Source organism: Hyposmocoma kahamanoa, unplaced genomic scaffold, assembly GCF_003589595.1.
Source record: "Hyposmocoma kahamanoa isolate Upper Pololo Valley unplaced genomic scaffold, ASM358959v1 303, whole genome shotgun sequence".
Classification (NCBI taxonomy): Eukaryota; Metazoa; Arthropoda; class Insecta; order Lepidoptera; family Cosmopterigidae; genus Hyposmocoma; species Hyposmocoma kahamanoa.
The window spans coordinates 206,250-230,765 of NW_020653784.1; the positions used below are offsets into that span (position 1 = coordinate 206,250).

The following is a 24,516-nucleotide window of genomic DNA, read 5'->3' on the forward strand; positions in this document are numbered from 1 at the left end:
AGAATAGCAAATTTTTTCGTGCCTAAACAGTGCACTCATAATATTTTTAGTCATAATAATTTCTTTACAGTAATGTCATATTTAGGAAATAATGAGAAATTGAACTTGTTAATTGATAGTGGAGCCAGCTTATGCGTAATAAAATATGAACGACTAGCACATAATATTGAGTTACTTAAGTTGATTAGGAAAGATAGTATTTTAATTAAGGGGATAAGTGGTAATTTAGAATCAGAAGGTTATATTTACTTAGATATAAACCTTGAAGGGGTAATTTTTAAACAAAAGTTCTATGTTTTCAAGAACTTAGCTTGCGCCGCAGACGGGATACTCGGCCAAGATTTTTTCCAAAAGTATAAAGCAGTGTTGAGTTACAAAGATGGTACATTGAGTTTGGAAAACCAGGACCACTACGTAACTGTTCAGTTTGATAAAAATCAAATAATAATTCCTCCACGATGTGAAGTAATTCGACACGTACCTACGGCACACATCAGTGAATGCGTTGTCTTAGCAAAACAAGTACATAAAGGTGTGTACACAGCGGGAGTAATTGTGAAACCAAAGTATGGACTTATTCCAATTCGCATGCTCAATACGACTGACAAACCAGTCAGAGTAGATATTAAAGATGTAGATATTCATAGTTTAAACCATTATAACGTATACCAATTTGATGATGAGAAGATATCGCCAGATAGAATCAGACAACTTTTTAATTTACTTGACTTGCCTTCTTATTTAAATGAAGAGGAGCAGATAAGTATAGAAAACGTGTGCGCTAAATACGCCGACGTTTTTCATTTACCAGGCGATACATTGTCTACTACCAACTTATATGAACATTCCATAAAATTAAAAGACAATACTTCACTAGTGTATACCAAGCCTTATAGGCTACCTAAGGCACTTAAAGGTGAAATACAGAAACAAGTAGACGATATGCTAAAGAATGATATTATTGAGGAAACCACATCAGAGTGGTCAAGTCCAGTTTTGTTAGTTCCCAAAAAGACAGATAGATCAGGAGAGAAAAAATGGAGATTAGTTGTGGATTATCGTCACTTAAACAACGTAATACAGGACGATAAATTCCCTTTACCGAATATAACTGACATTCTAGATTCTTTGGCAAATAACGTATATTTTTCTAAATTAGATTTATCACGAGGTTATTATCAGTTGTCCTTAGAAAAACAATCTAGGAAATACACAGCTTTTACAACTGACAAACAATATCAAATGAAGAGATGCCCAATGGGATTAAAAACATCTCCTAGTTCTTTCACACGACTGATGACTATAGCCATGACGGGTTTGAACTATCAGGCATGTCTAATTTATTTAGATGACTGTATTGTAGTTGGTAACAGTCTTGAAACCCATAACAAAAATTTAGTTAAAGTACTGGAAAGATTTAGACAAGTTAACTTGAAATTAAACCCATTAAAGTGTGAATTTTTGCAAAAAGAAATTATTTATTTAGGCCACAAAATAACTTCAGATGGAATTTTTCCCGACCCATCGAAAATAGATGTTTTACAGAAATATCCTGTTCCAATATGTGTAGATGATATTAAACGATTTGTAGCGTTTGCTAACTATTACAGGAGATTTATACCTAATTTCGCAGAAATAGCACATCCACTTAATGCATTATGTAAGAAAAATGTCTCTTTTAACTGGTCAACTGAATGTGAAAAGGCTTTCCAAAAACTTAAAGAAATCCTACTTAGTCCTACCATCTTAGATTATCCAGACTTCTCAGAAGGTAATACGTTTGTTTTACAAACAGACGCATCAAAGCTAGGTTTAGGCGCCGTTTTGTCTAATAGTAATGGCAAGGTAGTAGCGTACGCAAGTCGTAATCTAAGACCAGCTGAAACACGATACCCAGTCATCGAACTCGAACTACTGGCTATTGTGTGGGCTGTACGGCATTTTAGGCCCTATTTATATGGCAAGAAGTTTCAAATAAAAACTGACCATAGGCCTTTGATTTATTTATTTAATATGACCGATCCATCAAGCCGTTTAACAAAGTTTAGACTTTATTTGGAAGAGTATGATTTTGATATCAGTTATGTTCCGGGACGGCACAACGCAGCTGCAGATGCATTGAGCCGCATACCGATGAACTCTAAGGAATTGAAAGATATGCATGAGCATGTTGTATCGGTCATGACAAGAGCACAAGCTCGAAAAATTAAGAATGACAATATTATTGACTTGACACGTGAGAATCACACCGCTTCTAGGCCTGATCAACCTAAAGTAGTGGAAATTCTCAAACGACCGACTGACAGCGTAGAACTAGTATTAAGCGCAAATAAGACAGCAATGAAGCAGATAGTGAATTTACAGAACTTGTATAGTAAAAATAGTTCTTTTGTGTTTGTGCCCGATAAATCGGATATTTATGTAATGTCTCGATCGTTATCTACCGTAAGTGTGTTAGCGAGAGAATTACAAGATTTTTGTAAAGAAATAAAATTAAACGAGCTCGTTATTATAAAAAGAAAGCGTGATAAAGATTTTATAAATATATTATTAAAGGAAATTAATAAGCTAAGTGATTTTCCTAAGGTATTAGTATTGAATGACGTAGTAACAGTAACTGAAAAAGATACTAAAATTGTAATATTGAATGACTTTCATCTATTACCCACCAGTGGCCACGCGGGGGTAAATAGGATGCTGAATAATATTAAGAAATATTACTACTGGCCAGGAATTACTAATGACGTCACAGAATTCGTAAGAAAGTGTAAGAGTTGTCAAATTCAGAAACACTCGAACAGGCATACTGGGGAACCGATGGTTATTACAACTACTCCTAGTACAGCGTTTGAAAGGGTTAGTTTAGATTTAATGGGACCGTTAGATATTGATAATTATAATAGTAAATATATTTTAACTTTGCAATGTAACTTAACCAAATATGTAGAAGCGTATCCGCTAGAAAAAAAGGATACTGTGTCAGTTGCTAGTTTATTTGTAAATAATTTTATATTGAGATATGGTATCCCAAAAGAGATAATTACGGACCAAGGCACAGAGTTCATGCCGTCAGTTATGGTTGAAGTATGTGAATTGTTAAAAATTAACAAACTTCACTCGACCGCGTATCACCACGAAACTATAGGTTCGTTAGAGAATACACATAAAAGTTTAGGAGCGTTTCTTAGGATACAGTGTAGTAATAATTCGACTGACTGGAGCACTTGGCTACCATTTTGGTGTTTTTCATATATAATACAACCGTGCATACCGAGACACAATACACTTCATACGAACTAGTGTTTGGAAAACTTTGTAATCTGCAAAATAATTTGTTGTGTTCTGATGTAGAACCTTTATATAATCCTGATGCTTATCCTTTACAACTAAGATACAGGTTACAACGAGCACAGGCCGACGCTAGAAATAATTTATAAGATGGGAAAAGTTTAAGAAAGATAAATTACGATAAACATATAAATACTGTAAAATATAAGAAAGATGATTTAATTTTGTTGAAAAACCAAGTAGGAAGTAAACTAGATAACATTTATTTAGGACCATATATCGTTATTGAAGATTTATCACCAAATGTAAAAATTTTGAAAGATGGCAAAGAATATATAACACATAAGAATAATACTAAATTGTTTGTAAATTAATTAGTAAACTTTTGTTGGACTGTTAAGTAATTATTAAGAATTTTTGTTGTAATTAAGTTTAAAAAAAAAATGTGTTTTAACAAGTAACACGCAACACATTTTTTTTCTCTGGAACCCCTATAATGTAGTATAGATAGACTATATTTATAGTATAACTGCAACATGTGGTGCGTATTGCTTGGTTAGCATTTAAGTTTACATTTTATTTTATATTGTATTATTTACTCACTTATATTCTGGAGACCGAACAATAAACATGTCTCTTTAAATCAACGTATTTCACTCTACCATCTACGTCCATCCTTTTTAATAATATGAGAATTTCGTTTCATTCAATTATGTCCGTTGCGGTTGTTAATTTTTTTTTAAATTACAGTTGTGGGTTGAACGAGGTGTCGAATTCTGCACAGAGACATGGCCCGACTCTATCAAGAAGGAGCTTTACGGAGCTTTCAGCTTTATCCTCGTTTACGCCATACCAGGTGAGACTGTAAGCTTGCTTTACTTGTTTAATACATTTAAGGTGTTGAAGAAGCCTTTTGGAGTCTTAAAATTTTAAACGTTTATTAAATATTTAAAAATTCGTTTATTAAGTTTGTATCGATATAAAAAAGTCTCAATAATATGAACCCTTATCGAATCAATTAATTAGATAATAAAATATCACAAAAGGGCCGCCGCCGCCGCCGCGGTAATACCAGAAATACTCAGTAGATTGAATTAAAGTTAGGTATTGACACTTGACCAAATTATTTTATTACCTTTTGTAAGTTACTAAATAAATAATCACGTTTTCTCGTAGCGGTAAACACTATTTGCCGATAAAACCATTTGTTTTGTCGTGGATATCGAGGGACCAGACAATACTTCACTCATCTGCCGTTGATGGTTGAATATAAATTACTATAAATTCAAACATTAAATTGCAATGCCCGAACAGGGTCCATGTACTGTCACTGTCATAGTTATTAAGATCAACTTTACACAAATTGTACATGCAGCAATAATAAATAAATAAGTAAATAAATGATTGATTTGTTGATGATAATAGGCTGCCATATGAGGCATAAACAATCTCATTCATTGGAGAGCACTGAATGCTGAATACTTAGCGACTTTTATAAGTTTTGTTTTTAATATTCATTCATAAATTTTACGATCTTAACTCTGTTTTACCCTAATTATTTTTTAAAGAAATGGTTTGCCCATTTTGTACAAAGTACTTTTGGAATGATCTATGTCCAGCAATAGGGTACAACAATATAGTAGTAGTAAATGATATAGGAGTAACGGTGTACAAACATTCTCAACGTTGCCTAGCCGCTCACGCGATATGTAGCAGGCAAAATAACTAATATTAATTGCTATTTCGGTAACTACTCTAGCAAACCATAAAGTTGTTAATGCCTGGGTCTGTCATTTAAAAAAATAAACAATTTCAAAAATACGTCACGACAATCGTGTGTGTTATTGTTTGGGCTGGTGATTTCGGTGTTTATTTATTGAAAACATACCGTAAGTAGCGTTTTTTAAGTATACCCTGAATATAAATGTTTATAAACTATACTTTAAGGAGTAATTTCTTGGTAAACTTTAGAACCACTCAAACGGAATATTGTCATATTTATCCAAGTACACCAAAAATTTCATTAGTTCTTTTTAAGTGCGGGATTTGCGGTGTATTACTACATTTTATTTAAGATGTTTTTGTTGGTAGTACGGAGGGTATTTATTTAGCAATGCAGAATAATAATTTTTATTTATAAAAACTTGTATTTAAACTGAAAAAGCATTCTAATTAGCGAAACCAAATAGCCGCCATTTTGTGGTAGGAGGACCGCGCTATATGGTAAACAGTCTTCGTCATCCATTGTAAACAAAATACAAATAAAAAAAACATCTTATAAAAGCTGCAGCTGAAAATGTTAAACACAAAAAAATACAACCAAGTTCCAAATCAGTGCAACAAACAAATTTGCGTCTTGTTTACGGATTATAAACCGGTCCGAGAGAACCGTTGTTATGAAGTACGAGTAAATAATGGGTTCTTGTTGTACAAAACCTTAATTCCATTTAAATAAAGGTTGCGTCGATATTCTTTGAGGGTTGGTTGTGAGACTTTCTCGAGAACAGATTGAATAATACCAATAGCAGCAGACGTAAGAATATCTGTTTACTAACTTTGGCTATTTCATGTGGTTAGAGCTGGCAATTTATACCTACTGCTTTTATCAAACCATTTTTCTTCCATCAAAAAAACATTGTTGTAGTACCTACCGTTGTCAACACCATCTAACGTCCATAATCATACCTACCAAAGCAGCACACCTATATCTAAATATATACTATAAAGTATCTAATAGAATTTAATTCGATTGAATATTTTAAGAGTTCAAATTCCCTCAAGATATCTCGAAGAAGGTTTCTAGATAATTTAAAGTAAAAGTGGGCACAACTTTATTAGTAGATCACAAGAGTGCTCTGAGAAACTATCTGTAGGTAGTGTTAAGAGTGATTCTTATCTTTTTTCTCAAGTAACCCTTCTAGAATACTACAAGACCATTTGTAGAATGTAGACAGTTTTTATTTAGTCTTCTAGACAGTTTTTAGATAATTTATAGTTTATGATAGTTTTCTTGCTATGCTATTTTAAAAGCAAAATACTAAAGTGTTACAAACATAGGACGCAATTCTCTTAATACTAATAGATTTCAAGTTTAATGGCTTACAAACATTGACTTACAATCAAATGCTTACAAAACATAAACCATCAAAATTGCAACATGGCGAAATTAGATATAATATTTCTGTTTTTTTTCGCGCAATGTTTAATCGTTTAGAAAGCGCGAATTGACGTGCTACTTTAAATACATTGTGAAAGTGATGTAAAACCCGCCATAAAAGTAATGCGCTCGCTAAATTTTAAACATTTTTTATGTATAAATATAAACTTAATAAAAATAAAGTTATCGATATTTGGTTTTAAATATTTATAGAAAGCTTAAATATAAAAATAACTCACAAAACAAACCATTTCCATGAAGTTCTAGGCTTCTTCAAGCTAATTTCAATTTAGATTTACTTTTTTAAAAGAAAATAAACTTTTCTCGGCTATTTCATAGTCATTCAATAAAAATAAAAATGGCGATAAGAATGTAAAGCTTTTTAAAAAAAAATTTGAAATATCCAATTTGTCGCAAAAAACGTTATTCTGCATAATTATATGAAATGTGTTATATATGACTAGAAAGGTGGATAAATTCCCTATCACATAAGGTATATTTCAATGACATACCTAACTTATATTGGAAGAAATTTGATGGCATCGAGACAAACCCAAGTAGGGTTTAACGGTGTTTTACATTATTTATGTATACTTTTTTCTTAAAACAATAAAATAAATTAAAAAAAAAAATTCATTAGAATATTGAGATTATTTCTTCACGCCAACCACATTTCCCACAATGATTTCACAGTATTCTATTGATAGACAGCACAATATACACACACATAACATGGACGTACAGTAGTTTACGCGCTCATTTTAATTGTTTTTATCACTTCAGAACACGGAATTACTTCACAATGTTTATTTATTTGTCAACAAACAAATTATAACGTACTTTTTTCACTTTGGATTAACGATGGGCGAGTCGAGTTCTCTAACTCGGTTAACTCGAGTTACTCCTATAACGAGCCAACTCGCGTTACTTTTCCATGAACTCGAGCTAACTCGGTTGACTCGCTCCGCCCGCCGCCGAACCAAATACTTCATTCATTCAGCGCGTCGCACAGTGGGCCCAAATTGATAATTCTTGGACATAGGAATAACTTGTGGAGAACCGAGATAATTTTTAAATGAATCACACTCATTACATTTTCCTACATTAAGAAATAAAATATAAAATGTATATTTCTCCATACAAAAAAATAATTTTTTTTCTCCGAAACTATCAACTTTTCAAGAAATTTTACAAGAATAAAAGTTGTTAGGAATGTTATTATCTATCATATAAAAAAAAATTAGCTATTATTCCTATGTCCAAAAATTATCAATTTGGGCTCACTATGCGTCGGTGACCTTCAGGGCACGCACGCGAGTCGCGAGTGATGGGCGAGTCGACTTATTTAATTCGAGTTACTCCCACAACGAGTCAACTCGAGCTACACTTTGTGAACTCGAGCTAGCTCGTTCGGTTCGGTGACCTTCGGTCGCGCTCGATCCGCGGTCGGCCGGTCGATCGTATCCGACTCGGTGATCGTCGGTTCGAGTTCGACTAGCGGTTGCTCTGTCAAACACCGAGTGGACTTAACTTGGGTTGCAACTCGAGTTAACAGTCAAGTCAACTCCAGTAACTCGAGTTGTAACAAATACAACTCGTCCCATCGCTACTTTGGATAGGAGTACGTTAAGAAAATTAAATTAAATGCCATCTAGCGACATCGATTGCCGCTTTACTTGTGCAGCTAATAAACAAAATCCTTCTTCGTCCTGGGTTATCTCCCTTAATATTTCATAGATGGCACTATATTCTATGTGAAATGGGGAGCTAATTAATATCAAATTGTGGCTCTTGTCATTGGTTGAAACAATTAAAACGTGAAATACTTTCACATATTATTTGTAACATGTAACATTTGGTGCGAAACGCGAAAAAGCTGATTGGTTTATTGATGTTAGTTGTAGTTATGTTATAAATTATAATTTTGGTTATCTTTTGATACGATATTGACCTAATGGTGGAACGGTAACAAAATTTAGTTTGGTGAAGCGATTTAAATTAAGATATAATTACTTAGATTTATTTAATTAGTTTAGCGTTTGTTTAATTACTAAGTTATTGTAATATTTGTATATAAAAGTAGTAGGAAAAAGAATTATTATGAGTGAAATTTACTGTAAATAACCAGTGTAAAGTTTTGTGCAAATTGTAAATAGTAAATTGTTTAAGTATGAAGGGAAGCTCGTTGATTTATCTTCTATAACCTTACAAAGTTTACCAGCTTAAGTTACAAAACAAATGAAGCCAGTCGTAACTAACCGTAAAAAACTGTAGACTATTCTATAGATAGACTATAACGCGCTATAAAAATTTAGCATTTAGCGTGTTATGCGAATATGGCAGTTAATCTCATCTCTAGACATAATATCCAAGGTTCACCACCTGCACCAGATCTTTTAATATTCTTTATTTTATCCATTTTGCATGAACGTACAACGTCCAATAGAGTGGAAACCCTATTTATAGTGTTTTTTTACATAAAATCTACTGAAGACGCGCTATATCGTGTTTGTTAATAAGTTTAAACACTACAGAATGTCTATAAATGAAATATATCTAGAATAAACTTAAGAACATTAGTTTTTAAAGTATTAATAGGCTTTACTGGAAATATAAGTCTATAAGAACAATTTCTTTTTTCTAAAACCATTTATAGAGTAGACTATTATCTAAACCTATACCATATTACGACTGTTTATAGTTTTGAGGCGTATAAAGTGTGCTCCTTGGGTACTCAATCTTTTAAGAATCTGCGTGTTCAAATCCTACTTATACAAACTTATACAAACTCTACTTTAGTGGACTTTGCAACCATGTCATCATCATTAACACCAACTCACTGTACATTCCACTGCTGGGTCAGCGTCTCTTCTAAGGAGAGGATTTAGGCAACTACTGCAACTTGTGTCCAAAATCGAAACATCTTTGGAGCAAACCTCTGAATGGCGCCGACAATACATTGTTCAATTTAACCCTATGAAGATTGTCTGCGCGTCAGCCGCTAAAAATAGCCCATTAGCGACAGCGCTAATGCTTCAGGGCACCATACTTACCACCTCTAAGAGTAGTGGGACACTTGGGGTCGACATCACGAGGGGCTAGAAAACATTTACAATGTGCGGAACTCGGAAGTAAGAGGTATATGCTGCTTTGATTCGAACTGTCGATTTTGATTAAGGAGCAAACGTTCTCCCACGGTAGCCTTTTTTTGCGTGGGGATATCCTCCTAGGACACCTCTCCGCCGCGGGGGCAGCGGGAGGATAAAATCAACTGTCGAACTCAATCGAATATAACAGTATGCTATTATAATACATAACGATGGAAATCTCACAGAAAAAAGAAATCCAATAACAGATATGTAATAAAAGAAATGAAGTAAACAAATACCACGGTGCCGTTCAAAAGTTGGCGATGCGTGAAAATATTCTTCTTTTATGTCGCACATTCGACATACATTCGTCATACGAAGGCTCAATTTATTTTGCCGCGAAACAGAATACAAGCCAATTTTAGTAACCAGCGCATAATAAGCATTGAGTGTATTGCCTAGGTATATTCGGTAGCTGCGGGCATTTCCGAGACTGCGCGACAATTCTTCGGAAGACGAGGTCTAATTTGTACGTTATACAATTGGCATAAAATTCATTATGATTACAAAAATTCTCTTCAATTCGGTTCCAAAGCAATGTAAATTGGGATACAATAAATATTCCATGTTTCATTTGCTTTTTGTTTTCACTGTTACATAATTATTGTAAATGTAATGTAAGCATTGATATAACAACAAGCAAGTTATCTATTTTCACTTACACTGAGGTATAACGATATTTACTATAATTTCAAAGGATATAACTACTAATGAGATATTATTAATTATCGAGTGATATAACAACGAAGGGCATAATTTTTAATGTGTATAATAAACCTTCTGTATAGGTACCAGGTAGTTGAGTCGGGTCAAATAATTAGCTAATAATAATGAAGTGATGGTATAAATTGTGCTAGTATAATATAAATTTTATATGTTAAAAAAAGTCAATGAAGATTGCACATCATTCGCACATCGAAATTTCGTATTGTCACTTCGCTGCGCCCCGGTCCAACCGCAACACACTCGCTTCGCTCGTTGGGCTCGCACCGATTCCAACCAAACCTAAAGAAAGTATCTTCTGTTCTACTCGTATAAGATTACTTTTCACGTTAAATCTATGTTTTTGGAATAAAAACCATATTTTACTATTATTTCCTTTATCAAAGTTATCTATATAATAATAATAAGTTAATTAATAAATGTATCTGAAATGTTCATACAATGTAACTATGATATGCCATTAGATTATTAGATTGAAAGTTGTGATATGAACCAATAGATGCTTATATAGAATAGAATAGAACGTTTCATAATTACGTTTTAATACGATAAATGATTAAATATCTTGTGAGTTATTTTGACCAAACACGTCATTTGTTGTCGTGTCGAGTGAACCGCATCCGCTTTTTGCTGATTTATTTTACTGATGAAGTTGACAATGTTTCTTTTTTGTTTAAAATTAACCAACTTCGTAACATCAGTAAAGGCATGCCACGTAAATCGCATTTTTGCACTGGAGCTTCAATGAGAAGAACGGATGCCTATACCTACTTTGTTGTTTTACCATATAAAACCATTTCAAACCATTTCTCGTTTACATAGACTACTAAATTCACTTCTCGTGCTCCAAACATACGTCAATGTAGCCTTTTACGTAGCTTTTACGTAGTAAAGATCATTATTTAAACCTTAGAGAGTAAAAAGTAGGTACCTAGTTTTTTAATTTACCTCAAGTGACCCAAAGAAACTTAAACAGAATACTTGCTCTAGTGTCTGCCAAAAGGTAAAAGTTCAATAAGTGAAACAATATAATTACAAGTAAAACAACATTTAAAAATAATCACAAAAACAAAAAGATTATTATAATTTGACATTATAATAATCAACAACGACTTATCAAAGTAAATAAACCTACAGTTTCCCAAAGATCGCTGCGATGCGGAAATTCAATAAAAAAAGTGCTTGTGTGTGGACCATTTTCATTATGAAAATGTTACGTTCTAAGCGTACGCTCGGTTTTAGTTCCGTGCCTTTTCAACATAGAGTGTGGGGCCATATTATTGTTCCCGTGTTACTGCGTTTGTGTGTGGACCATTGCAGTGACACGATGTAACACTTAAATCGTTCGAAATACGCTCATGATTACCAAAGGCATGATAATCGTAGCGTTTTGTTGCGTTTGTTGTGTCTGTGTCTGGTTGGAAAAAAAAATACGTATAATAGTAACTTAATAAACACTCCCTAAAGCTCGAGTGTCTGACCACCTCGGTTATATATTGGCTCGTTTTAGTTCCTCGATAAAACATATACTATTCTGCTATTCATCCTAGGTTGTGCCGTCGGCTACAGTGTGTTTTAACCGACATTATGTGATTTTTTTTTTTTATTTTTTATTTATTTATACAAAAGGCATACAAAAATACATAATACAATTTCTCGCCAAACTGCTATTGTTAATCTGTTCACGTGAAATGATTACCAAGGCTAAGGATACTCCATTCCGTAGTGGATTGAGAACATCACTTATTATTTCTACTTCAGTTTTAGAAGATATCCTCGTGGCGGCTTTCTTATAAGTGTTTTTGTTTCCGCGTTGTCGATAGTAAAACAATATTCTTAGTCAATAACTTTACGAATTTGAGTGTAATTTGGTTCCAAAGATCATAATTTACTTATTTTTGTACGCAATTTTGTTACGTACATATAGAAGTGGCGAATATGATTTTCTAATTCTCCAATTTCTATTGGAGCATTACATATATACAGGATTCACTGGTATTGTTTTTATCTTAATTACACCTATCTTATAGTTGCTGTGCAACATTGGGATAATTTTGAGGTACAATTTTATATTTTCGACAAATTGACGTTAGACATCCATATAAATTACGTGGCATGGATTTTTTGTCATATTTGTCGATAATTTGAAAATGATACAAGGTAAATAAAATAAAATGGTTTAAGACCGAGATCCGATTGACAATTAAACTTAGAATTTCCAAGATTCTTATGCCCATGACGATAGATGAGTAATAGGCGCAAGCAAATGTTGTGTGTGTGTAATCTGTGAATTTCAACTCAAAATAAGTCGCTAAGGAAACTGATTCGGGTCCGGAAATTTTACCGAGTTTCAATCTTTTTTCGTTACCTTAAAAATGGATGTCGATTCAATGATGATGTTTCAATGATGTCTTATAACATAAAACCATTTTTAACCGACTTAAAAAAAGAGGAGGTTATATGATGGGCTGTATGTATGTTTTATGTAAGATCACCTATTTCTCCGTCAATTGTGGACCAATTTTGAAGTCTTTTTTTGTTTGAAAGGGTATACTCTCGAGATGGTTTCATTGTCACCAAGTCAGAATTTGATGAGGAGATCTCATGGAAATCGAGCGAAATCCTCAAATTATATAGGCATATATAGTATGTTCATCGGCTTTTCCGTTAATTGTGGACAGATTTTGAAAATTCCTTTTTGTTTGAAAGAGAATTGTCACGTTGTAATTGTATAAATAAACAATAAATGTGGATAGATTGATTAATAATACTGAGTACGAAATAATAATTATTACGTCCACTGTTGTCATTTTAATTAAATCTGTATTTTGTTATCTTTCGATTTTAGTGCATTGACTTGTTGTGGTTTTTGAAGTTGGTCGAATTTTTTTTAAAGTTTGCTTATGATAACTGAAATTGTTTGTTGTAGTATTAACTTGTTAACAGAATTTAGAGATTTAGAGGAGACCCGTGCCGAAGAGGAATTATATGATTGATAATTGATTCTGATTTATTTTTATTATTGTTCCAAAACGAAGCTATGTATATTCTTTGAGGATTTTTTTCTTGTTACTAAGTACAATATGAGAAATAAAACAGGATTCTATATGACTGTATATTTAATTACATTGAGGAAGATTACGTCACGTAACGTAGTTGCTCTCTCTATATCTAAAACGATTTCTCCACTTTTCAGGCTGCATTGTGGTGGTGTCGTACTCGCTGATGGGCCGGCGGCTCTGCTCGGTGCTGCCCCCCTTCGACCAGACGGAGGGCAGCGTTAACAGTCAACAGGTAAATCTATGCTTCATTACGAATATTATAATATATGAGCCTCTTTACCCCACCTACGGGTCGGGCTCGGCCTGAGACGCGTGGTTGGATTTACGTTACGGGGTGTGCTTATGCTCTTTGGTGGCACAGCGGTTAGTCCAATGGGCCCTCGGTGGGGAGGTCCCGGGGCGACTCTCGATTTGGGCCAATTTAGGAAACAAACATTTCGAAATTGGTTCTGGTCTGGGTATTCTGGGTATAGCCCTCAGAGATATCGATATTCTGGTATTCATACTACAGGATATTTCCTAATTTGAGAAAAAAAAAACAGCTGGATCGGAGTACTTTTTTTTGGGTCCCCATTTTGAGGCGGCAATCCTGAAAAAATTTTGTCACCGGCAGTTGCCCCACGTAACCCTCAATGCTATTTTGTCGAGCACCCCTCACCTATCTGCGATACTCGCCAAGCCACAGGGCTCTGAAATTCGTATGGTGGCCATCTTGTTTATTTGAATTTCGATTTTTTTACCTTCCTGTAAAAACTGCCCAAGATGGCGGTAAATTTTAGTTGAACGACTCTGCCGATAGGTATTTATACTCTGGCCGGGCAGCCAGGGTCCCACCTTATGCAGTCCATTTTTCGAAGGTTTCGGATTTTTCTGGTCAGCTATAATAATAATGTATAGTAAATTATGTGTAATAAAGGGAAAGTTTGAGCCATGCGATTTGCCTTAAATATAAGACGCGTACTCAAGTCAAACAGTCTAATTTCAGTTTTAGTAGGTTGTGCAGCACTACTGCCGCGCGTTTGATAATTTTAAAATCAATCTCTGTATTTTAGGCAAAAGGATTCATTACAAAATTTTTATGAGCTTTTGTGCACGGCCTCTATCTGAAACATTTTAAAATTTTGAAAATGATTGATGGGAAAAGTGAAATGTTTTTGTTTTGGAGGTCGGAGGCAAAAGTCCCTGTTTGGGCGCCATGTGGTAGCGTTATTTTGGGCGAAACGCCACTAGACCGAGTCTGGGCCCCGAACTAGGCGATATTGATGAGGATATTGACAATTCACATGGATTAAATGAATGTGGGTGTCGAAAGGGTCAAGCCAAAACGACGATTTATGTTACAAAGGTCACAAGACGGTTTAAAAATAAAAGTCAATAATAATTTCATATTTTTGAGTAAAGGCTGTTTTGAGAAGTAGCTCACAAAACGTTTGTCTCAATCTGGGTTAAGTAGATATATTTTAATGGTTTCTTACAATATTCTAACGACAATTTTATTGACGTGTAGAGAAACAAATTTCACGTCCAGAAATGGTATAATATTGAATTTCACATATTTTGAGTTACAACACTATTGTCATAGAAGTGCGACTTGTGTAAATAGAGAAAGCGCATACAATCAAAACTGAATGATTTTGCCGTGAATTATGTTTTAAACATCCTAAATACACACGGTAATAAAAAAGATCACTTAAAGTAAGCCTTTAAATTAAAAATAAACCATCTGAAGCTTAAAGGTGGCGCCTTTTAGGTTAAACAACGAAAAGCTTTTAACAGTAATTTGTAAAGAGGACATGCCAACACAGAAAAAAACATTCCATCAACCAACTGTTTGGCACAATATAAACATCCCTACACATGCCTACAAAATTTAAAGTGCAACTACACTACGCGTGCAGCTAATTTCTGCAAACTAATTTATCTACAACAACTATGGCGTGTCTAGGGTTCATTTGCGAACAGGGTTTCCTGAAATTATAGCATACAGAAAGGTAGCGTATAGGGAAGCATGACAATTAATTATTCTCAAGAATCCGATTTTAAAATCTTGGAAAAATTTAGAATGACAGTTAGGTTTTTTTATAATACGAGTTACTTACGAGTTATAATACTACAGAAACATGGCTCAACAAGGAAAAGCTACAATTATTGAATATCACGCGTCTTTTTGCCGAAAATCTCATGAGGGAGGGGGGTTTGTATTCTACTTAGAGACGAGTTAGAGTATAAAAAGATGGAGGATATTGAAGCATTATCGAAAGAAATGATCTTCGAAATATGTGCAGTAGAAATTCCAAAATTTGACATGCTAATAATTAATTTGTATTGGCCAAATAGCGGCACAGAAATAGAAGTATTTTATAATAGCTTAGATCAACTATTAAATAGATTATCAAAAAAATGCAAGCACAAAAATATCATATTTGGCGGAGATTTTAACGTAAACTTCAACAAAAATAATAAACAAAAAATGGAACTACTTCGTTAATGTTAACATTTAATTTCTACCAACTAGTTAAAGAGTCAACTAGAATTTCGAGCACTAGCTCTACATGCCTAGATTTAATCTTTGTAAACTTCAAAAAAAGACAATGTCAAGTCAGTGTCAATGAATTTGGGTTTTCAGACCATAAAGGTGTCATATTATCTACACCTTTCAGAGTAGTAGATCCTCCACAGTTCTCATTTTCAAGCAGATTGTTCAACGAAAACAATATCGAAAATTTTAAACAAGCACTTGGAAATATTAACTGGTACCATGTGATCAAACATGAACAAAGTGTAAATGAAAATTATTATTCTTTTCAAGAAACATTACAAATACTTTTAAATAAATATATTCCCATTAAACAAATAAAGATAAAAACAAAAGTAGAAAAATCCTATCTTACGTTTGGTATAAAAATTATTGTCGAAATAAGAGATAGTTAAAAAGACTTTGCTCACAAACAAATAATAAAATTATTCAGACATTTTATACAAATTATACAAAAACTAAAAAAAAACTGTGAAAACATCTAAAAAAATTCAAAACATCCGTAAATATAGAAATGCTGACAACAAAACTAGAACAATGTGGAATATCATAAAATCAGAGACAAATAAAAAACAGAGTAGAAACCAAGGTAACATCAACCTAAAAATGAATAATTTACTGATAGATAACCCAAAAACGGTAGCAAATACTTTCAACTCATTTTTTTCTGATATTGTAAATAATAACCGTGTACCGCCCCCTCAGCTCCAAACCACAATGAAAAATGTGGAAAACTCTTTCTTTCTGCTACCCGTTGAGCCAAGGGAAGTGTTTCACATCATACAAAGGTTAAAAAATAAAAACACTTTCGGCATTGACGGTATTCCACGTAAATTGATAAAAAACTTTAACGAATACTTAACCATTCCGTTTACATAATTAATAAATCAGTCTTTTAAAGAAGGTATATTTCCAGATGCACTCAAAATATCTTTAATAAAACCTATTCTAAGAAAGGAGATAAAACTAATCCAAATATTTATCGCCCTATCGCTCTTCTACCAACATCTTCAAAAATTTTTGAAACCGCAATGACAAACCGTTTACTTCTTTTTATGAAAAATATAAAATTTTTGACGATAGTCAAAACGGTTTTAGAAAGAACCGTTCCACTATTCTTGCTATCTATAAATATTTCCAAAAAATTCTAGATATTATAAATAATAGAAAATATGCAATCGGCCTACTCCTTGACATGAGCAAGGCTTATGATAGAGTCAATTATAAAATTCTTTTAAATAAACTTTACGCAACAGGAATCCGTGGAATCGCTCATGATTGGTTTAAATCTTATCTTAGTAATAGACAACAGCTAGTGGAGGTCAACAGTGCAAAAAACAACGACTACGAAATAAAAAATATTAGATCTGATTCAATCCCTATCAAAGGTTCTATACCGCAAGGAAGTGTTCTAGGTTGTACATTATTTTTAATATACATAAATGACCTCCCAAACATTTTGAAAGATCAGTGCACTCTCTTTGCGGATGACATATCTATCGTAACTTCTTGCTCCAACACAGTTGAATATTCTGAAAAACTAGATTTAATACTTGACAAATTGACACATCGGCTTCAAATGAATAATTTACAACTAAATATAAATAAAACAAAACTAATACAATTTTGACCATTTAAAAAAAACGAATTGGAAATATCATATAAGCACAACAATACACCTTTACAAACTGTTAGTTCCGCAACTTTATTGGGAATTGAAATCGACTCCACGATCACTTGGAAGCAACATATACAAACACTGGCCCGCAAACTGTCGTCATTCATTTATGCTCTAAGAAATTTGAAAAAAGTAACCGATTTTGAAACTTCTCTGTCGGCATACTATGCTTATGCTCATTCGATAATCTCGTACGGAATAATTTTGTGGGGTAACAGTTCAGATATTAAAGATATTTTCACATTTCAAAAAAGTGTATTAGAATATTAACAAACGTCAACCAAATGGTATCATGCAAACCTCTCTTTATAAAACATGGCATTCTCACTGTAACTTCAATATACATTCTCGAGTCTTGTAAATTTGTAAGAAAACATAAAAATCTCTATGCGACAATAAGAACCGTAAAAAGGAATAATCGAAATCTACACAAATTAGAAACTACCCTTACCAATCTGCAACTAGTGGCCTCAAGTCCTCATTATATGACTATAAAATTGTACAACAATCTACCAATTAACATTAGAGACATAGTAAAAGACACTGACTTTGATAAAACATTGAAAAAGCTGTTAATTGAAAAATGCTATTACAATATAAATGAATATTTCTGTGATAAATATTTGGAGGAATAATAATAATAATAATAATACGACATTGCTGGAATTTATTTAAAATTTATTTAAAATTTATTTAAAATTATATTATGAAATTGCCTTTGACATTTATTTAATAATATTAAGACTATTACCTATTTTTATTTTGTAAATACTTTTCATTCCATAAATATGATAATGTTGATATCTTTATGAATTGTTATTTTTTATTATTTATTATTTATTTATTTATTTATATTTTTTTTTAATACTGAATTATTGATAGCTTAAGTACGTATTAACATCATAACGAATTTAATGCATACATTGACATTGTTGATAAAAATTTGTTAGTATAATTTATAAATGCCCCTCTGTAATTTGCCATGCTTACAGGGCGTCACATGATCCTATACAATGACATAACACCTTAAATTGTATTTAAAAATGTACTGTAACTGTGACATGCAAATAAATGATTTGATTTGATTTGATTTGGTTAGAAAACATTTTTTTTATGCCATTGACACTGATGGCGAAATGTGCGATGGGATATAGATATCAGTTTTTTTTTACAATTCCAAGTGACGAGATAAACAAGTCGTGCGCCTGATAATAGCAAGTATAGCGCCTAGGGACACACTTGTCCATAACACATGCAGTGCCACTCAGACCTTTGAATCACAAAGATCTGAGGGGCACTGCCACAACGCCAGTTACCCTGAGATAAAAATTGACTTGTTCCATGGGTCTGTAATTTCACCGGAACGCAGTAATGCTCACATTACTGCTTAGCGGCCGAAACAGGTAAAGTGGCAGTACTTCCCTGGACGAACTCTTTCACAGGGAGCTCTACTGCTGCTAAAAGAAAAGGCATCTAGTTTATTGAAAACATTCGTAACTCCAAAGTGTGCTAATTCTATCTGCTACTTCTCGCCAGCGCCTTCGACTGGTACGCGAGAGGAAGCGAGTGGCGTGGATACTGCTCCTGCTGGCAGTTCTTTTCGCACTCTGCTGGCTGCCGTATAACATCCTGCAACTGCTAATTGACGTCAACGCCGTGAAAGTTGAGTCCATGGCGATCGTGCTGCCGTATACTTTACTCTTAGGTAAGAACTAAGATTAATAATACCCGAATATATCTTATTGGTCGTGTACGACAGCACCATTCTTTTTGTACTATTTTTAATATTGCTTTGGTTTCCTTTTTTTTTTCTTGTTGGTTTTAGAAATATGTAGTACTTACTTATATAACTGTCTCTGTGGCCGAACTGTTACCATGCCAGACTGCCACGCAAAGGTCCCAGGTTCGATTCCCGGGCCGGGCGAAATATTCGTATGGCCTATGTATGGCCTATATTTATTTCTCTCGTGAGTTTGGTAGTATTTTGTGGTTATCTATGTGTGTGCGCATGGCACCCGCAATACAGGGTTTCCCTAGTGCGGGGCTATGTTGAGTGTGTGTGTTATTATTATTATTACTTATCGTACTTCATTGGTACGATATGCAACCGTTTTTTCATAAAAATATAAATCCTTTGTAGTAAGTAACATGTGGTCTGATGAAAAACATAAAGACGGGTCTCAAAGTTACGCTTCGGGAACGAGTCCATACGCATGAAGTCTTTGTGACGGACAAGAGTCCGAAGCTGAGGCAGGAGTAAACGCGCGGCCACTCTCACATGTCTCAACTGACCCAGCTGAGCCAGAGGCGCTGACTTCACTGCACATGCTGCTCGGCTCGTCCTCTGGTCGTCGTCGTGATCTATGCAGCAGAAGTGGATGTCGCAGAGCCGTGAGATTAGCGGACTTTTTCTGGTGGCGCTGGGTCAGCGAATACTTGCCGACTCTAGCTCCGCGACGTATTCAGGGTTCCGATATTCCGATGGAGACCCCGTGCTCGTCGCCGATGGAGACTCCCCGAGAAGTACATGGCCTCGGGCATCATAGCCGGCATGTTCCGTGGCCGACGGACCTGTGCGTGTCGCCGACACACAGACCGCTGGAGAGATCTTGCGTCGAACTCTTAAAAAGTTCCACCATCCTTTTTGTACTATTTTTAATATTATCTTATCGTTTCCTTTCTTTTTTCATGTTGGCTTTAAAAATATTCATCGTAGTTAAGAAGTAATGAATAAAAATATAATCTACAGACTTTCGTAGTAACATTAATACTCAAGTTTCAACGTACAATTCTCAAGATGAACGTAATGAGAACTTCACTCAATTATGTTTAATATGTCGCTTTTTGCATTGCATTTTTTGATATGCCTTCTAGTAACATACGCGGGTGGTACAGCTACGCAGGAATACGCGGTGTCACAGCACTATACGTAATACTAATTGCGCAAGACCGATTTGCACTTGTATGGTTTTTATTTTTTTTTCCAGTCTGTTTCTACTTTGGTCATTTTATTTTGATTATTAGAATGAATTGTATTAATGTTTCTATTTACAGGTCACGCGAACTCTGCGATAAACCCAATAGTGTACTGCTTGATGACGCGCAACTTCCGCCGGTCCTTGCGCAAGCTTCTCTGCCACGACACCGGTAACTTGCACTCTAGTACTCATTTCCATGTAAGTCCACCTTAGCTTTTTCTTTCTATTTCTTTTTCGTTGTCGTACAATGCTTGGTGGTAGTTAGTGGCGCTTTTCTGCGCTTTGTAGTTAGTTCAATTCAATTTCAATAGTTTTGTGTTCTTATCGTAAAAGATAGAAACGAAGGTACAGTAAAAGACTTAATGCGACTAATTCGATTCCGTAAACAAAAATTGCTAACTTTGTGCTCCGAAATACATGTGTGTGCATGTCTAGTCGCATATAAACCTAGTGTAAAATTGTCTCTCAATTTTGCTGTAGATACAGCTACCTGAAGAGTTGTGACTGCTATAATTCATGTTATAACATCAAATTCCTTAATGGAAAAGTTACTAATTGGACTACATAACAAAAAAAATAAAAATAAAAAAAATATAATAATATTAATAATATTTTAATTTAAAATTTAGATTTCTTCTTTATATTTATATTCTTTTTCACTTTAGAATTTTAGTTTACCGGACGGGCCTCGTTAGGGTGCTACTCATGCAAAACTAACAGTTTTAACACTCATTAGTGATGCTTAAAACAAATTCCATTAGATTTTTATTAAAAACCATTTTAGTTATCCAACATCAACTGTCGCCACGCCTAAGGTTTAATCATAATGTAAATTACATATGCGACATTCTTTCTACCACAACAATTTTAAATAGAGTATCTTTCTCCATTAGACTTATTCTCACTCCATTCTACTTCATAGGACTACTATAATTGTCCTAATAGGTCCTTGACCTCATATCGATCCTCTGGATCTGAACTAGTGGGATCCTCTAATCTCTATGATGGGCCTCCACACACACCCCTGCAGCCCTTCCTCTGCCATCACTTCACGCCCCCTTATACCTTTAGTTCAAGTGGCGGTTTCATTCTAATTCTGTTACTGATTCGTCGTACTCTATCTTCAGGCTGTCTAGCCAACAAATACTGTATCTAAATTAGTAATAAACATTGTGCAAACTTACCAACTGTATTGCCGACCAACCAGTGCACTCCCAGCAGACGCCTGATATCTGGCCTTCATTTGAGATGCCTGTACTGCCGTGTTAGTTCCCGACTCTTAGGTATCATAACAGACTAAATTTATTAATGCTTAAATTTATTAAACTAACACTAAATCGCGACATAATTCGCGTCATCAACTATATGTTATAAAAATTCAATAATTTTTGATAAATAATTTGATTATTAGAACTGATTACACGGTATGGTACATTATCGCAGAGGCCGGGACGTAAGGGATTGCTGGACGAGTATGAGTTACAAGGACGCCTTGTATTAATCAGGAGTAAGGACATCTTGTATTAAACAAGAGTAAAAATAAAGAGTCAAGCAATCCCCGTTCCCGACGAGGCATGTACAAAATCTATCCAGTAGCAGTAGAGCTCCTTGTGAAAGAGTTCGTTCAGGGAAGTACTGCCACCTTACCCATTTCTGCCGCCAAGCAGTAATGTCTGCATTACGGTGTTCCGGTTTTGAAGGGTAAGGGTGCTGGTGAAATTACAGGCACATGGGACTTGTCCACTTATATCTCAGGGTGACGGGCGCAGTGGCAGTGCCCCTCAAATCTTTGCGATTTAAAGCTCTGAGTGGCACTGCAACTGTTATGGACAGGCGTGTTGATGACCATCAGGCGCACGACTTGTTCGTCCCGTCACTTGATATTATATATAAAAAAAATCTCAAACAATGCGAGGAAATAATAAAAGACTAAAGAGAGGGAGATGTATAATAGAAAAAGTAATAATAGAAGTCTGTTGAACTTCTGATGATTTGTTTGAAAATATCTATTCCTGTAATTTCGTTATTGCTCTTCTTACCAGCACTCATTTTCGCGACCAAAATGCAAAAAAAGACGAAAAAACAAAAGAATACCAAAATATAGGAAATGAAACTATTTTTCCGGATTTAAATCGCGTATATTTGTTTTTCAATTTTAGTCTTTGAACTACTTCTTCGTATTCACGTGTGACAGTGAACGTCAACGAGTCCAATTTTAAAGTCGTTCGATCCAAATGTCGTTCTGGTATATAAATCGAACTTGAATCGACTCTAAACGACATGTCATACGTATTCTGCTCAAATTTTGCCAGTTCTTTCAAAAGACTTTCGACGACTAAACGTCAAATTTCACAATCCAAGATGTCGTTCATTAGTCGTTACGTTTCGATTCTATTCATATAATCTCTATCTAATCTATCATGACGTTCGTTCAAGTGATACGTGAATACCAATTTTGGACAGGACTTCGATCGAACGACTACATAACTTCAACGATATTTTAATAGCTTGAACTTACATGAATCGCACTATAGGTCCCTAAACGTTGGTTTGTTTGAAAAAACAAATACCAAAACACTTTAGTATAAATGTTACCGCCAATTTCTTTTTTTTTAAAAAGCGATACAGGTAGGTTGTTTTAATTCTCGCAATTATGAACACTGGGTAGTTGGCTGTATGAGTTTTTCTCTTGCCTGTTTATGTAGTTCATTATTAGTAGGTAGATTTAAAAGTTTAGAGGAGAGGACAGTAATGGATTTTCATACTTTGCAGGCCTTGGCCGGGAAGAAGTCGCATGGTCCATAAATGACAAACTTTCCGTGTTCGTTTTTAGAAAGTAATGCAAACATTTCTGCGCATGTTTGAGAAAAAATATAAATCACAAATGATAAAGAGTTACATGTTCTGTATTTTCCTATAGATGGGCTTGTGTTCTCTAAAAAATTGTAAGGAACGAGATCCTCGCAAGTCGATGGCTGATTGATGACGGATGTATAATTGTGGTTGAAAAGTTTTTGAAACTCCTGTGTTTTCTTTGTGTAATATTTTCCTTCACCCGTTGAAGCAAATAATAATTTATTTTCACAAGAAATTGCAGTAAAAAATTTATACGAAAACATGCACAGAAAGACGTCAATAGTATTTTTGCTTGTAGCTCAAATATCTCTGCAGGATCCCACCGACAGCTAGGTTTGTTTCTATCCCGAACACCCTATATCAGCTAATAAGCGACTGGCGTGCACAGGTTATTTAACGATTAGGATAATTAATTACTTATTAACGACTTCATTCAACAGATGCAAGGCTTACGTCAAAAATCCAACACGTCTAGTATGAGAACCTGCACGACGGTGACTTTCCGCAGCAGCAACCACCTTCGCAGCACACCGAGCGTTCAGTACGGGAGAGTCCAGAGGGCCACCTCTTACAGGGACAGTGGGTGGAGAGACCACCGATATCATAAGCCGGCTCAGTTTCTTTAAAGACCAAAACACATTGAGTTCGCTTATTGCTATCATCGACTGCCAAACAATTAAATGGAATAAATAAAAAGAATGGCCATAGTATACAAAAGTTATTATTAAGTGTTGGTGTAGCGAATAAAATGATGAGGAAATCAGTTGTGGAAACCTACGAGAGAGAGACTAAATAAACTCGGTCAAAATCGAATTCAAAACAGAAGTCCCTACGAGTCGATACCATCTCAGCTCAAATTCAAAATTTTCTAGTACCCTTCAGGGCTCTATTGCGCGGGTCGAGCGCCAGGGACACTGTCTTTATTTCATAATTTATTTTACTACAAAAGAAATGAAACAATTTGAAAAACGTATTTAGTATACTATATGTATTCCATTTAGTTCAGTTGATATAAAAAAATCATTGGTATATGTTAAGTACATATTGAATACAGAGATTTTCTCGTAAAATTTCGTGGTAAGTTTGTGT

General features: G+C 34.5%; 1 protein-coding gene across 1 annotated transcript in view; it reads left to right on the forward strand.

The window, feature by feature from the left end:
* Positions 1-24,295, forward strand: part of LOC113229323 (QRFP-like peptide receptor) — a 190,483-nt gene extending 166,188 nt beyond the window's left edge. Inside the window, exons 4-8 of the mRNA XM_026462877.1 lie at positions 4,039-4,144; positions 13,514-13,611; positions 19,130-19,298; positions 20,648-20,769; positions 23,868-24,295. Coding sequence (XP_026318662.1) covers positions 4,039-4,144; positions 13,514-13,611; positions 19,130-19,298; positions 20,648-20,769; positions 23,868-24,053 — 681 coding nt within the window. The 3' untranslated portion in view covers positions 24,054-24,295. The remainder of the gene's footprint in view (positions 1-4,038; positions 4,145-13,513; positions 13,612-19,129; positions 19,299-20,647; positions 20,770-23,867) is intronic.
* The last annotated feature ends 221 nt before the right edge of the window (positions 24,296-24,516 follow it).